Source organism: Caretta caretta, chromosome 1, assembly GCF_965140235.1.
Source record: "Caretta caretta isolate rCarCar2 chromosome 1, rCarCar1.hap1, whole genome shotgun sequence".
Classification (NCBI taxonomy): domain Eukaryota; kingdom Metazoa; phylum Chordata; order Testudines; family Cheloniidae; genus Caretta; species Caretta caretta.
This window is the reverse complement of record NC_134206.1, coordinates 97,878,204-97,893,869: the sequence shown is the minus strand read 5'-3', so window position 1 is coordinate 97,893,869 and position 15,666 is coordinate 97,878,204. Positions and strand designations below refer to the sequence as shown.

General features: G+C 44.0%; 1 protein-coding gene across 1 annotated transcript in view; it reads left to right on the top strand.

Annotated features, from left to right (window-relative positions):
* The window catches only part of UGGT2 (UDP-glucose glycoprotein glucosyltransferase 2), a 287,095-nt gene that overhangs the window by 82,585 nt on the left and 188,844 nt on the right, over positions 1 to 15,666 (top strand). Inside the window, exon 11 of the mRNA XM_048853522.2 lies at positions 14,599 to 14,690. Coding sequence (XP_048709479.2) covers positions 14,599 to 14,690 — 92 coding nt within the window. The remainder of the gene's footprint in view (positions 1 to 14,598; positions 14,691 to 15,666) is intronic.

Below are 15,666 nucleotides of genomic sequence, written 5' to 3'. Positions count from 1 at the left end.
TGGCATCACAGCATCTTCCAGGAGTCATTTACAATGAATATGGAATCAACATCATCTCAGCACAGCAACCAAGTTCAGGATCTATTCAAGCTGTATGCTCCCCATACTGTTGTACAGCTGCAAAACCTGGACACTGCGCTGCTCAGACTGGGCAAACTGGAGGCTTTCCACACAAAACACCAACGTTGTATATTGGGCATAATGTAGAATCACTTCATTTGTAATGCATATGTTTATGGTCACTCCAGTCTACATGCTACCGGGGCCCTTGTCCCAGACGGCACCTTATGCATTTTGGACATGTCGTGGGAACATCACAAGATGTTCCAGTGAACGCTGTTCTCCAGGTGGCTTGTAACATCCATGAAAAAATTCCACCAACCGAGAAGTGGAGGTGGCCGAGAGGTGAACCTATTACATGGGTTCATCAAGTCTGTTCTGCTGTTGGACTCTCGGGCTGCAGGCCCTTGTGGCCGTGCAGGAACAGATCAAATGATGAACGATCTCTATGGCCGACCGTTCGGGTAAGTGTTGAAGAAGAAACCCCAGTTTTGGAAGCTTAAAGAATCTCTGCATCAGAGTAGGAATGCCTTTGAAAGCAGTAATGTTGGTGCCAGATGGATGCTCCCTTGCAGAGCCAAATGTCTGATATGAAGTTACATAATGAGCCTCAGGTCTGATGCTACCTAGTTCTTTTCCTATTGAAGTAGCAGAGGACTAGGAAATCCTTTAGACTCATGTTTCCATACCTTGTGACTGTTACCTCTACTTTTAATTCTTGCTTTTTGTAGTTCTATTTAGTAGATTTTGTACCTCTTGGACTGGCCAGTTGCAGTTTATTGTCGTTAACTCTGGTCTATTTGTAGATCCAAGCATGTGGGACTCAGCACTGTGCCTTCAGTAATGGTAAGATTTCCACTATGGGTGACCGTACCTGCTACCCTCAGTACGTCTCACCAAATGCCTGCTCCATCTTGCTTGGCTTTCCCCCAGAGCTCTGGGAGGACTGTGAGAGCTGCTGCAAGACTTTCCTGATACAGGAATCTTTTCACCCTTCAAACTGTTGCCAACTCATCATAGTTCCTTAGTTCCAATCACATCGGTGACCCATCCATCATCCACAGGCATCGCAAAAAGCTGGAATACTCTGTATCAACGCCTATGGTGAGAACAGGTCCTGTATCAGTTCTGTAAGGTGCTGCTGTATGGCCTTGATTACTATTTGGGATGTACCTTCTGCTTTTCCTTTGGAGCTAATTAAGACTCTGCCCTCTGAAACTCTGCTTTCATCAGCATGCAGTACTTACTCAGAGCCACTAGTTCACAGATGATTGTTCTAGAAGTTGGTCTTGTTGCCATTGTTGATGGAGTCCGAGTTTTTCCCTAGAGACTCTTGGGTCTGAGATCCACCCTTTGTGCTTGGGTCTTCATTCTCCAAGCCTGTGGATTGGGCCCTGGCTCCCATTTTAGAAGATGCTGCAGTTTCTGGAAGACCAGGTTATCCAGCTTGGGCCTCTTGAACTCCTTTGAATATGACTAATGGCCAGCCATCTTGTCCTTATAGACTCAACAGCCATTTGTCTGGTAAGCTGTCAGGGTTCCTTCCCCACTCTGAACTCTGGGGTACAGATGTGGGGACCCGCATGAAAGACTCCCTAAGCTTATTCTTACTAGCTTAGGTTAAAACTTCCCCAAGGCACAGATTCCCTTCTTGCCTTGGGATCGCTGCCACCACCAAGTGATTTAACAAACAATCAGGGAAAGGACCACTTGGAGTCCTATTCCCCCAAAATATTCCCCCAAGCCTATACACCCCCTTTTCTGGGGAGGCTTGAGAATAATATCCTAACCAATTGGTTACAAAATGATCAAAGACCCAAACCCCTGGAAAATCAGTCAGGTTCTTAAAAAGAAGGATTTTTATTTAAAGAGAAAAAGGTAAAAGAATCACCTCTGTAAACTTAGGCTGGTAGCTAACCTTACAGAGTAGGAGAAAATTCAAAGAGCACAGAGGTCCATCCCCCCCGAGCCTTAGTTTCAAAGTTACAACAAAACAGGGATAAACCTCCCTCTAGCAAAGGGAAAATTCACTAGCTGAGAAATCAAAGGTAAACTAATATGCCTTGCCTGGCTATTACTTACAAGTTTGAAATATGAGAGACTTGTTCAGGAAGATTTGGAGAACATGGATTGATGTCTGGTCCCTCTTAGTCCCAAGAGCAAACAGCCACAGAAAACAAAGAACCCAAAACAAAATCTCTCCACCCCCCCAGGCCCCCCCCAGATTTGAAAGTATCTTTTGTCCCCATTGGTTTCTTTGGTCAGGTGCCAACCAGGTTCCTTGAGCTTCTTAACTCCTTACAGGTAAGGAGGAATTTAGGCTACCCCTATGGTTATGACATAGGCATATGTCAATCAGTCTACTGAGGAAAAGTCTCCTATTAAAAGCTATGGAGAAACATGGACCTTCTTCCTCCTTTTTCCCCCCTTGAAAGACCCATATGTTCTGTCATAAATATAAAGGGAAGGATAACCACCTTTCTGTATACAGTGCAATAAAATCCCTCCTGGCCAGAGGCAAAGTCCTTTTACCTGTAAAGAGTTAAGAAGCTCAGGTAACCTGGCTGGCACCTAACCCAAAATGACCAATAAGGGGACAAGATACTTTCAAATCTGGAGGAGGGGGAAAAGGCTTTTGTCTGATTGTGTGATACCTTTGCTGGGAACAGATCAAGGATGCAAGCCCTCCAACTCCTGTAAAGTTAGTAAGTAATCTAGCTAGAAAATGCGTTAGGTTTTCTGTGTTTTGGCTTGTGAAATTTGCTATGCTGGAGGAAATGTGTATTCCTATTTTTGTGTCTTTTTGTAACTTAAGATTTTGCCTAGAGGGATTCTCTGTGTTTTGAATCTGACTGCCTGTAAGATTATCTTCCATTCTTATCTTACAGAGTTGTTCTCTTATCTTTTTTTGTTCTTCTAATTAAGTTCTGTTTTTTTAAGAATCTGATTGGGTTTTTTGGGTCTTAAAATCCAAGGTTGGTTTGTGATCATCTTGTTTATTCTCAAGCCTCCCCAGGAAAGGGGGTGTAAGGGCTTGGGGGGATATTTTGGGGAAATAGGAACTCCAAGTGGTCCTTTCCGCTACAGACTAGGGGCCGAATGGCTAGGCAGCAGTTCTGCGGAAAAGGACCAACGGGTGACAGTGGACGAGAAGCTGGATATGAGTCAGCAGTGTGCCCTTGTTGCCAAGAAGGCCAATGGCATTCTGGGATGTATAAGTAGGGGCATAGCGAGCAGATCGAGGGACGTGATCGTTCCCCTCTATTCGACATTGGTGAGGCCTCATCTGGAGTACTGTGTCCAGTTTTGGGCCCCACACTACAAGAAGGATGTGGATAAATTGGAGAGAGTCCAGCGAAGGGCAACAAAAATGATTAGGGGTCTAGAACACATGAGTTATGAGGAGAGGCTGAGGGAGCTGGGATTGTTTAGCCTGCAGAAGAGAAGAATGAGGGGGGATTTGATAGCTGCTTTCAACTACCTGAAAGGGGGTTCCAAAGAGGATGGCTCTAGACTGTTCTCAATGGTAGCAGATGACAGAACGAGGAGTAATGGTCTCAAGTTGCAGTGGGGGAGGTTTAGATTGGATATTAGGAAAAGCTTTTTCACTAGGAGGGTGGTGAAACACTGGAATGCGTTACCTAGGGAGGTGGTAGAATCTCCTTCCTTAGAGGTTTTTAAGGTCAGGCTTGACAAAGCCCTGGCTGGGATGATTTAACTGGGAATTGGTCCTGCTTTGAGCAGGGGGTTGGACTAGATGACCTTCAGGGGTCCCTTCCAACCCTGATATTCTATGATTCTATGATTCTTTCCCTGTTGTTTGTCTAAGTCATTTGGTGGTGGCAGCATAGTGTTCAAGGACAAGGCGAAATTTGTGCCTTGGGAAAGTTTTAGCCTAAGCTGGTAAAAATAAGCTTAGGGGTTTTTTCATGAGGGTCCGCACATCTGTACCCTAGAGTTCAGAGTGGGGAGGGAACTCTGACATGTTCATTGATACGATCAGTGATAACTTCTTGTCCAACTTTCTGTTCTTATTTGGATGATGCCTGCCTGGTACCTCCTGAAGATGGTAACTGAAGATTCTTTGTGTCTGAAGAAGGTTTAGGAACAACCTGTGCGTCATCCATCTTCTTTCTTTCCTCATGTTAGTGTTTGTTCTTCTGCTACTTCACTTCAGGAGTACAGTAATTTTCATGACCTTCTCAGGTGGATACCAAGGCCAGAAAGGACCATTATGATCATCTAGTCTGATGTATAACACGGGCCATAGAACTTCCCCAAGATAATTCCTAGATTTCTTTTTTTTTTTTTAAAGAAAAAAACATCCAAATCTTGATTTAAAAACTGGCCCCTGATGGAAAATCCTGAGTTCTTGTGGTCCAGGAGAATATCCACTTTCTATCAGATACTGTAGAATTATGAAGAAAAAAAGAAGAGCAGACATCCCAGTCAGCAACGAGTACCTACTCCATTGGTTTTATGGTATTTAATGATAATATGAAATATATGAGTAATTGAAAGCTCATTTTTGAGCACAGTCAGTAGAAATCTGCTAATATTTTTTTAGCAAGGGATCATGAAACTCCAGCCCATTTGATATCATACATATTCTCACTGACCAGCTTGGGAAGGCCCAGGGATTTATGTTTTCATGAAATAATTTGCATGAAGGAGACAGTAGATGCCTGTGATAGGGTAGCTACTGCCTCTTGGGGAGGTAGAGAACGTATGCTGATCGGAGAACTACTCCCATCGGTGTAGGTAGCACTTCATTGAAGTACTACAGTGGTGCAGCTGTAGCATCTCAAGTGTAAACAGGCCCTTAGAGAGACCTCTGAGGGAACTGGGAACAGAGCTTAGAGGGCAGACTTCAGAGGAATCCAGAATACTTTTTGTTCATTTGGGACTTTTCGTTATGATCCTTTTTGTAAGAGTTTTTGTAATAAAGAAGCCCTAAGAAGGGTAGTATTGAATTAACAATCAAGAGTGCCTAAAATAATTGTCTTCCTCAGAAGGCTAACCGAGGCAGCACATGTAGCTCTATCGTAACTCAGCAGAGATGGCTCACTATGAAAGTGCCCCACTGAAAAACAAAGCAATGTTTCTAAACAAAGCTGTCCCCATTGCTTAATATCAGCATGGGAGGAAATTGCAGACACATCATAACCCCATGATTTTGGGGAATCCTCCAAGAGTTTTGCAGCAGTTGATAATTTTCAAGTTCTATCTCTGTTGTGAAGATACAGTTACCACAATGTAAACAATAACAGCAGCCAAAAAAGGAGTTCAGCATCCTCCAGTCTATTTACCCAAGGGCACATATGTGTCCAAGCATTTAAATGCTAATATTGCTATACCCAAGCAGTTTATAATTTAATATTTTATAAATGAACAAAGAAATTAAATGTGAAAATCTGTGCAATGCAGTATTAAGTCTGTATGGTTAAAATCACAGACAGGAAATGTAAATTTTTCAATAATCTTAACTCAGATATATTGTGTATATTTATACCATATGTTTCTAAAACAATTTTTCTGGTTAAGGGACATTGCCTTGCATAGGTTTACAAGGAGTCTGTCAAGGTTCTTCCCCCACTCTGAACTCTAGGGTACAGATGTGGGGACCTGCATGAAAAACCTCCTAAGCTTATCTTTACCAGCTTAGGTCAAAACTTCCCCAAGGTACAAAATATTACACCCGTTATCCTTGGAATGGCCGCTACCACCACCAAACTAATACTGGTTACTGGGGAAGAGCTGTTTGGACGCGTCCTTCCCCCCAAAATACTTCCCAAAACCTTGCACCCCACTTCCTGGACAAGGTTTGGTAAAAAGCCTCACCAATTTGCATAGGTGACCACAGACCCAAACCCTTGGATCTGAGAACAATGAAAAAGCATTCAGTTTTTACAAGAAGACTTTTAATAAAAAATAGAAGTAAATAGAAATAAAGAAATCCCCCCTGTAAAATCAGGATGGTAGATATCTTACAGGGTAATTAGATTCAAAAACATAGAGAACCCCTCTAGGCAAAACCTTAAGTTACAAAAAAGATGCACAGACAGAAATAGTTATTCTATTCAGCACAATTCTTTTCTCAGCCATTTAAAGAAATCATAATCTAATGCATACCTAGCTAGATTACTTACTAAAAGTTCTAAGACTCCATTCCTGTTCTGTCCCTGGCAAAGACCAGCATACAGACAGACACAGACCCTTTGTTTCTCTCCCTCCTCCCAGCTTTTGAAAGTATCTTGTCTCCTCATTGGTCATTTTGGTCAGGTGCCAGCGAGGTTACCTTTAGCTTCTTAACCCTTTACAGGTGAGAGGAGCTTTCCCCTGGCCAGGAGGGATTTCAAAGGGGTTTACCCTTCCCTTTATATTTATGACACGCCCCCCAAATCTCAGCTAGGGTGGAACACTGGCTGGGATTTCTTCCTGGAGCTCTAGGAAAAACAGAGTTAATAAGACACATGCATCTCTAAATATACTACCAAGTACATAAAGACTAACAATATTTTCCACATCTCAAGGACGATTTTAACCAGTTGATTCTGGGAAAGTTTCACGGGAGAGTGCATCAGCCACTTTGTTAGAAGCTCCTGAGATGTGTTGGATGTCGAAATCAAAATCTTGGAGAGCTAAACTCCACCGAAGAAGTTTTTTGTTAGTTTCCTTGACGGTGTGAAGCCACTTCAGTGCAGCATGGTCGGTTTGCAGGTGGAAACGCCGTCCCCAAACATATGGGCGTAGCTTTTCCAGAGCGTAGACAATGGCATAACATTCTTTTTCAGTGACTGACCAGTTGCTTTCCCTCTCAGACAGTTTTTTGCTGAGAAACACTACAGGGTGGAATTCTTGATCAGGTCCTTTCTGCATTAAAACTGCTCCCACACCACGCTCGGACGCATCTGTGGTTACTAGGAACGGTTTGTCAAAGTCTGGGGCCCTTAGTACAGGGTCAGACATGAGTGTCGCTTTAAGCTTGTTAAAGGCCTTCTGACACTTTTCGGTCCACTGAACAGCATTTGGCTGTTTCTTTTTGGTTAGGTCTGTCAGTGGGGCAGTGATTTGGCTGTAGTGCGGTACAAATCGTCTGTAATAACCGGCCAAGCCTAAGAAGGATTGAACCTGTTTCTTTGACTTTGGGACAGGCCACTTTTGGATAGCATCCACTTTGGCCTGTAGGGGGCTGATAGTTCCTTGACCCACCTGGTGTCCAAGGTAAGTCACTCTGTTTAGGCCTATTTGACACTTCTTAGCCTTAACAGTTAGTCCTGCCTCCCTTATGCGCTCAAGGACTTTTTGTAGATGTTCCAGGTGGTCTGCCCAGGAATCCGAAAATATGGCCACATCGTCAAGGTAGGCGACTGCATATTCTCCTAATCCCGCTAGGAGACCATCTACAAGTCTTTGGAAAGTGGCGGGTGCATTTCGCAGCCCGAAAGGGAGTACATTAAATTCATACAGCCCGAGATGTGTGATGAAGGCTGACCTTTCCTTGGCAGATTCATCTAGCGGTACCTGCCAGTACCCCTTGGTTAAGTCCAAGGTAGAGATGAACTGGGCCCGTCCCAGTTTCTCTAATAGTTCATCTGTGCGTGGCATTGGATAGTTGTCTGGGCGAGTTACAGCATTTAGCTTACGGTAGTCCACGCAAAAACGTATTTCCCCATCTGGTTTGGGAACCAGAACCACTGGAGATGCCCATGCACTTTCAGAGGGGCGGATTACACCCATCTGTAACATATCCTGGATCTCCCGTTCTATAGCAGTTTTAGCTTGAGGAGACACCCGGTAAGGTTGGACCCTAATTGGGTGAGCATTACCTGTGTCAATGGAGTGGTATGCCCGTTCAGTCAGTCCTGGGGTGGCTGAGAACATTGGCGCGTAGCTCGTGCACAGCTCCTGGATCTGCTGTTGCTGCATACGCCCAAGGGTCATGGAGAGGTTTACCTCTTCCACCCCACCAGCACATTTCCCTTCGTAGTAAACACCTTCAGGCCACTCAGCGTCGTCTCCTCCCTGGGCTGTAAACTGACAAACCTTTAATTCTCTGGAATAAAAGGGCTTTAGAGAATTAATATGGTACACCTTAGGCTTTCGGTTGGAGGTGGGGAATGCTATGAGATAATTAACAGCTCCCAGGCGCTCCTGGACCGTGAATGGCCCTTCCCACGATGCTTCCATTTTATGGGCCTGGAGCGCCTTTAAGACCATGACCTGGTCTCCTACTTTGAAGGAACGCTCTCTGGCATGTTTATCATACCAGGCTTTTTGCTCTTTTTGAGCATCCTGTAAGTTTTCTCTAGCAAGGGCTAAAGAGGTTCGGAGGGTGTTTTGTAGGTTGGTTACAAAGTCCAGAATGTTAGTTCCTGGAGAAGGTGTAAATCCCTCCCATTGCTACTTCACCAACTGCAATGGCCCCTTAACCTCACGGCCATATACAAGTTCAAATGGGGAAAACCCTAAACTGGGGTGTGGTACAGCTCTGTAGACAAAGAGCAACTGCTGCAATACTAGGTCCCAATCATTGGAGTGCTCATTTACGAATTTACGTATCATGGCCCCCAAAGTTCCATTAAACTTCTCCACCATGCCATTTGTTTGATGATGGTAAGGAGTGGCAACCAAGTGATTTACCCCATGAGCTTCCCAAAGGTTTTTCATAGTTCCTGCCAGGAAATTAGTCCCTGCATCGGTGAGGATGTCGGAGGGCCAACCTACCCTGGCAAAAATGTCTGCTAGTGCCTGGCACACACTTTTAGCCCTGGTGTTGCTTAGAGCTACTGCTTCCGGCCATCGGGTGGCAAAATCCATGAAAGTCAGTATGTACTGCTTTCCTCTGGGTGTCTTTTTCGGAAAAGGACCCAGAATATCCACAGCTACTCGCTGAAATGGAACTTCAATGATGGAGAGTGGCTGGAGAGGGGCTTTGACCTGGTTTTGGGGTTTTCCCACTCTTTGGCACACCTCACAAGACTGGACATAGGTAGAAACATCCTTGCCCATTCCCTCCCAGTGGAATGACCCCCCCAAACGGTCTTTGGTCCTGTTCACCCCAGCATGGCCACTAGGGTGATCATGGGCTAAGCTCAAGAGCTTGGCCCGGTATTTAGTTGGAACTACCAACTGTCTCTGAGGATGCCAGTCTTCCTGGTGTCCACCAGAAAGAGTTTCCTTGTATAAAAGTCCTCTTTCTACAACAAACCTGGATCGATTAGAAGAGCTGAGAGGTGGTGGGTTGCTCCGTGCCGCCGTCCAAGCTCTCTGGAGGCTTTCATCTGCTTCCTGTTCGGTCTGGAACTGTTCCCTTGATGCTGGGGACATCAGTTCCTCATGGGATTGTGGACCTAGGCTTGGTCCCTCTGGAAGCGATATAGGGGATGGAGCTGTTTCTGTTGACTGTGAACCGCTCTCCGCTGGTGCACTATGTTGGGATTCAGGCTCCGGCTGAGCCTCTCGTGTAGGGTTATCGGCTGCTGCCAGTTCAGGTTCGGTGGGGCCCTCTGGTGTTTAGGTTGCAAGTACTGGATTCAGTGCTGACACGGGGTCTGGTGTTGGTTGTTCGGCTGGTTCCGGTTCTAGGACTGGTTCCGTCTGGGTCTCTGGGACTGGATCCACTACTGCTGTTGCAGACATTGGCCTGGGGTCCGGGTCCATCACTTCTGACTGGGTCCTGATAGAAGTTTCCGGAACAGAGCTAGGCCTCACAGCTTGTTTAGCCTGGCTGCAGGTGACCATTCCCACCCTCTTGGCCTGCTTCACATGATTGGCCAAGTCTTCCCCCAACAGCATGGGGATGGGATAATCATCATAGACTGCAAAAGTCCACATTCCTGACCAGCCCTTGTACTGGACAGGCAACTTGGCTGTAGGCAAATTGAAAGAGTTGGACTTGAAGGGTTGAATCGTCACTTGGATCTCTGGGTTGATTAAATTGGGGTCCACTAAGGAAGCATGGATAGCTGACACTTGTGCTCTGGTGTCCCTCCACGCGGTGACCTTCTTCCCGCCCACACTCACAGTTTCCCTCCGCTCCAAGGGTATCTGGGCCTGTGGACCTCTGGTGTGATTCCGGTGCAATGAACTGTAATCTGTTGGGGTTCTTGGGGCAGTTGGCCTTCACATGCCCCAGCTTGTTACACTTAAAACATCGTCCAGCTGACGGGTCACTGGGGCGAGGAGGGTTGCTGGAGAACGGGGTGGTGGGACGATAAGGGGTCTGGAGGGTTCTTTGGGAGGTAGGTGGGGCTTTGGGCGGCCCCCGGTAATAGGGTGTGGTCTGGGGTGGTCCCTTCTGGTCTCCGCTCCAACTGCGACTAGTTTTCTTCTTCTCTGCCACCTCCACCCATCTGGCTCCAATCTCTCCTGCCTCGATTACAGTTTTGGGTTTCCCATCTAGGATGTATCTTTCTATTTCCTCAGGAACACCCTCTAAGAATTGTTCCATTTGCATTAGGAAGGGCAAATTTTCTGGAGATTCAACACTTGCTCCTGATATCCAGGCATCCCAATGTTTCACAATGTGGTAGGCATGTCGGGTAAATGACATGTCTGGTTTCCACCTTAGGGCTCTGAACCTCCGACGAGACTGCTCGGGTGTTATCCCCATTCTGACTCTCGCCTTGGATTTAAACAGTTCATACTTGTTCATGTGTTCTTTAGGCATTTCAGCTGCCACCTCAGCTAAGGGTCCACTGAGCTGTGGCCTCAGCTCTACCATGTATTGGTCAGTAGAGATGTTGTACCCAAGGCAGGCCCTTTCGAAGTTCTCTAAGAAGGCCTCAGTATCATCACCTGCCTTGTAGGTGGGGAACTTTCTGGGATGGGAAGTGGTACCTGGAGAAGGATTGCTAGGGTTTGTTGGTATATTCTGCTGGGCCTTTATCTTCTCCACCTCCTCCACATGCTTCCTCTCTTTTTCCTTCTCCTCCAGTTCTTTGGCCCTTGCTTCCATTTCTTTGTCCCTTGCTTCCATTTTCAGCCGCATGAGTTCTATCTGTCTTTCATGTTCCCTTTGTTTTTCCTCAGCCTGAAATTTGGCTAATTCCAGCTGTAGTCGAGCTGAGGATTTGGTCATTCTAACCTCTCTGTTTTTAACTAACTTTACACCCGAGGTTTAGAAATAAACAAACAAAACTTGGCTGTAAAATTTTGCTGTGCTGGAATAGAATACCTATTCTCTGATAGTGATTGTCAGCCTACAGAAAAAGACAATTCCCTTGTCTCTGCTCTGGGCCCAAATTAAAGCAAAAAACCTCCAACTACTTGGAAACCTGCTTACCCAGCCCAAAGAAAAGCAAATGGGTAGAACACACACCCCCTATTTACTTTTAGGAAGAAAAGAAAAAAAAAAACTCTGGGTTGGAAGACTGTGAATTTCCCTGCAGGAGTTAAGTACCCTGCCTCCAGGCAAAGAAAACCTGCAATTCACAAGATAATCCCCTTTTGTCTCTGCTTGGCCACAGAGGAGAGAGAAACCAAGCTGCTTTCAGTTTCAAAGCTGCTTTCTGGACTTCCTAAAAATTCCTTTTTAAAATCTGTATTTCTAGTTCAAAAAATCTCAACTGGATCTCAAAATGATTTCAGGTTAATCCCACCACTGTGCCACCATGTCAAGGTTCCTCCCCCACTCTGAACTCTAGGGTACAGATGTGGGGACCTGCATGAAAAACCTCCTAAGCTTATCTTTACCAGCTTAGGTCAAAACTTCCCCAAGGTACAAAATATTACACCCGTTATCCTTGGAATGGCCGCTACCACCACCAAACTAATACTGGTTACTGGGGAAGAGCTGTTTGGACGCGTCCTTCCCTCCAAAATACTTCCCAAAACCTTGCACCCCACTTCCTGGACAAGGTTTGGTAAAAAGCCTCACCAATTTGCATAGGTGACCACAGACCCAAACCCTTGGATCTGAGAACAATGAAAAAGCATTCAGTTTTTACAAGAAGACTTTTAATAAAAAATAGAAGTAAATAGAAATAAAGAAATCCCCCCTGTAAAATCAGGATGGTAGATATCTTACAGGGTAATTAGATTCAAAAACATAGAGAACCCCTCTAGGCAAAACCTTGAGTTACAAAAAAGATGCACAGACAGAAATAGTTATTCTATTCAGCACAATTCTTTTCTCAGCCATTTAAAGAAATCATAATCTAACACATACCTAGCTAGATTACTTACTAAAAGTTCTAAGACTCCATTCCTGTTCTGTCCCTGGCAAAGACCAGCATACAGACAGACACAGACCCTTTGTTTCTCTCCCTCCTCCCAGCTTTTGAAAGTATCTTGTCTCCTCATTGGTCATTTTGGTCAGGTGCCAGCGAGGTTACCTTTAGCTTCTTAACCGTTTACAGGTGAGAGGAGCTTTCCCCTGGCCAGGAGGGATTTCAAAGGGGTTTACCCTTCCCTTTATATTTATGACAGAGTCCCTCTGCACTGGGGTAAACTCAGGCATAGCACAGTTTAATTTTATCCTGTCTCAGGGACTAGCTCATCAGAGTGCCTCCAGGAGATGCCATTTCCTGTCTCTACTGTACACCGGTCGGTGGAGGGGTTAGTTAACTCAAGAAACAAGTGGAGTTGGGAGAAGGATTGAGTGTCTCCTACTCAGGGCTTCTGTTAAATGCTGACAGTCCAGCTCTTCACTTTGCATTTCCTGAGTCTGTGGTTGTAACTATGCTGTCTCAAAAGGACCCTGCCATCTTGAAACTAGTCAATATAACTGAAATGAGGTAACTTGGTTAGCTAACTTTGGTTAAGTTGACTTGCTTCTGAGCCCCGTCTGCACATTTTCAGAATAAATTTTGACCAAATTTTCCTACTTTTTACTTCCTTATTGCAGTATGAAAGTGTCACACAAATGGAGTAACTTGCATAGAAAAGGCTTGTAATTGGTTTTCTATTGGAATGCAGACATACCTCTTATGCACCAGCAACAGAGAGCAGCTTTTCTCCCTTTACATGCCTGATTTTGGTTCTCTTGGCTCCTCTGGTGGGGACTGAGCCATATCTCAGAGACCCCTGCTGACCCTCATGCTCTCCTGGTCTGGTCCTGAATTTTTTTGAGTGGAGATTGTCATCTTGGGGGTAAGACTCTTTTTTTTTTTTTTTGTCCTTTTTGATTTTCCTGTCCCTGTCTTGTTGCCAGCAACTGTAGAAAGGCTGGGGAATAGGACATCTGTCCCCTTTTTCAGAGCCCAATACCTTGCTTGTCCTGAGAAAAGGCTGAGGGGCATGCCTTCTCTTATTTGTACCCTCCCTTCCAGCCTAGTACCAGGCAGATTCTTCTCATTCATAGTTAGAAAGCATGTGTGGTAGCCCCCACTCAGCTGCTACTATCCTTTCTGGTTGCTAAACTTGTCTCTTTTTGCAGTTCAGTATGGAGTTATCTTCTCCCTTTGTAATTTAGGCCCATGCGGGTGAGTTGCATTGCCTTCACTGGAATCATGTGTCCAACAGGAGGAATGTAAGGGAGCCCTCCAGCTGTATGTAGAAGTCTGACAGTAATAGAGGAGCTCACTGTCTCCCCTTTTCAGAATGTCATTGCTACCCTACTCCATGCCTAGTTTTGGAAATGAAGAAATGTTCTCTGCCCACTGGTTCTTCTTGCTCCGTTTCCATATAATTTTCCTGGCGGGGGGAGGGGAGGAGGAGAGAACTATCTACATCATGCAAAACTCAGAGCCGCTGCTCTGCTGCTGCTGTTAATACCCTCTTGTAGAGCTAGGGATGTATGTCTGAGCTCCCTCCAGAGCAACACAGGAGTGTGATGTCCTGTGTAGTTCATGAGAAAGGAAGTGCAACTGATTATTAACAGCAGCAACTGCATAGCAAGTGCTGTCAAGTGCATAAAGGAAACAAATTGGGGGGAAAATATAGAAAAATAGTTTTCCTGTAACTTTTTACAGTTTTAGTGGTTTCACCTGTTACCTGTAATATTAGAAGGTAACAATTCTTTATAAAGAAGTGTTTTTTTAAGTTTGACCTTGTCTCTTAAATGTTGCAAAACAGTGTTTTGCATTTCATAATAGAGGCTAACATCCGAAGAAGCTGCCCTTCAGTGTTTATATGCTATTCCTGGGTGGTGATTCAGTAGTATGCAACAAAGGTGGGGTTTTGTTTGCCTTTGCTGGTTTGGGGAGAAAACGGTATGAATAGTTTTTGAAGAATTAAGTGCCACTTTTCTATATTGCTAAGAAGTATCAGTTTTCTAACAGGAAACATTAAGAATATAGTATGTGTATATTATAAAACCAGTGTAAGCCACATTTTATGGTTTCTATAGCTTTTTCATTTGTAATAAGTATTCACAATGTGTAAAATTGTGTTTATAACAGGATATTGTCTATTTTTTCTGCCAAAATTCTAGTTAAAGAATTTTTTTTTTAATGATGGAGATTGGATTTTCCATATGTTCCACAAAATTTTCAGGTATTATAATAGGATTTACTTTAAGTTCTAAAAATGTTTTTGTTTTATTGTTGACATTCATCTTAGAAAACTAGCAATTTTTCCGCTTTCCTTTTCAAGCATTTCCATGAAATACTCGGAATTCAGCCTGGAGAGGCACATTTATTTCTAAATGGTCTTCCTATTGACCTGGATTTTCATGATCCATTTAGGTAAGAATTTCATGATTAAATTTATAAGCTCTACAGTTTGTAGAATTAACAGTTTTTTTGTGTTCACAATATTAGATAATATCCTGTGTTCCATACTTTGAGGTGTGTCAAATTTATAACTCCAGTATTGCAACTCAGATTCTTGTAGAGTATATATGAAATACTGGTGTACAGTGACATGGCTTTGTATGTGAACATTGTATTGTGATGTATGATCTTTTTTCTCTTGGAAGATCTTGTTTACAGTTGGGACACTTGCTATTTAAACTGAAAGTAGTGAATGGAAGGAATACTGTCTGCATATATAAAACAGGTGGAGAAAGCGTTGGTTTTTTTTAAGATAAATTACGTGCATTCTCCTTTTCATAATTTTTAGAAAGTTAAGGTAGTCTTCTAGGAGTGACATTTTGTATCACATTAAGCTTCATTACAGAGACAAGGTGGGTGAGGTAATATATTTTATTGGACCACTTATTATTTATTAAGCTTCATTGACAGAAGCATTGTGAGGCTTATTTTTATTTTATTTTGTATGATTGAACATTTTTTGGATGTCTGAAATAAGCCTTTTTGAACATCACAAATACTATTTTTTTTCTAGTCGTCATAGTTCTTCTCTGAGTGGTTGGTTGCACACATGTATTGCACTCTGGTGCATGTGCCAATGCACCCCATCCAGTGCACTGGAGCTGGAGAGTAGCACACCCTCCCGCCCCATCCTTGTGGCTATACAAGGGAAGTGCCGCCCTTCCCTCTCTCAGTTCCCACCACCTGTGGCCTGAGTTATATCTTCCTTTGGGGATTTTTCTCAGGTATTTTTCTTCGGCATAGTCAGCGAGTTTAGCTCTCTACTTTATCTGTAAGTAGCTATAGTGGGTAATACCCAATAGTTAGGTTTCTTTTTCACTTCATTTTATTTAAAGTTATTTTAATAGTTAGTTTTTGGTGCTTGGCACCAGTGGCATACAGCACTTGC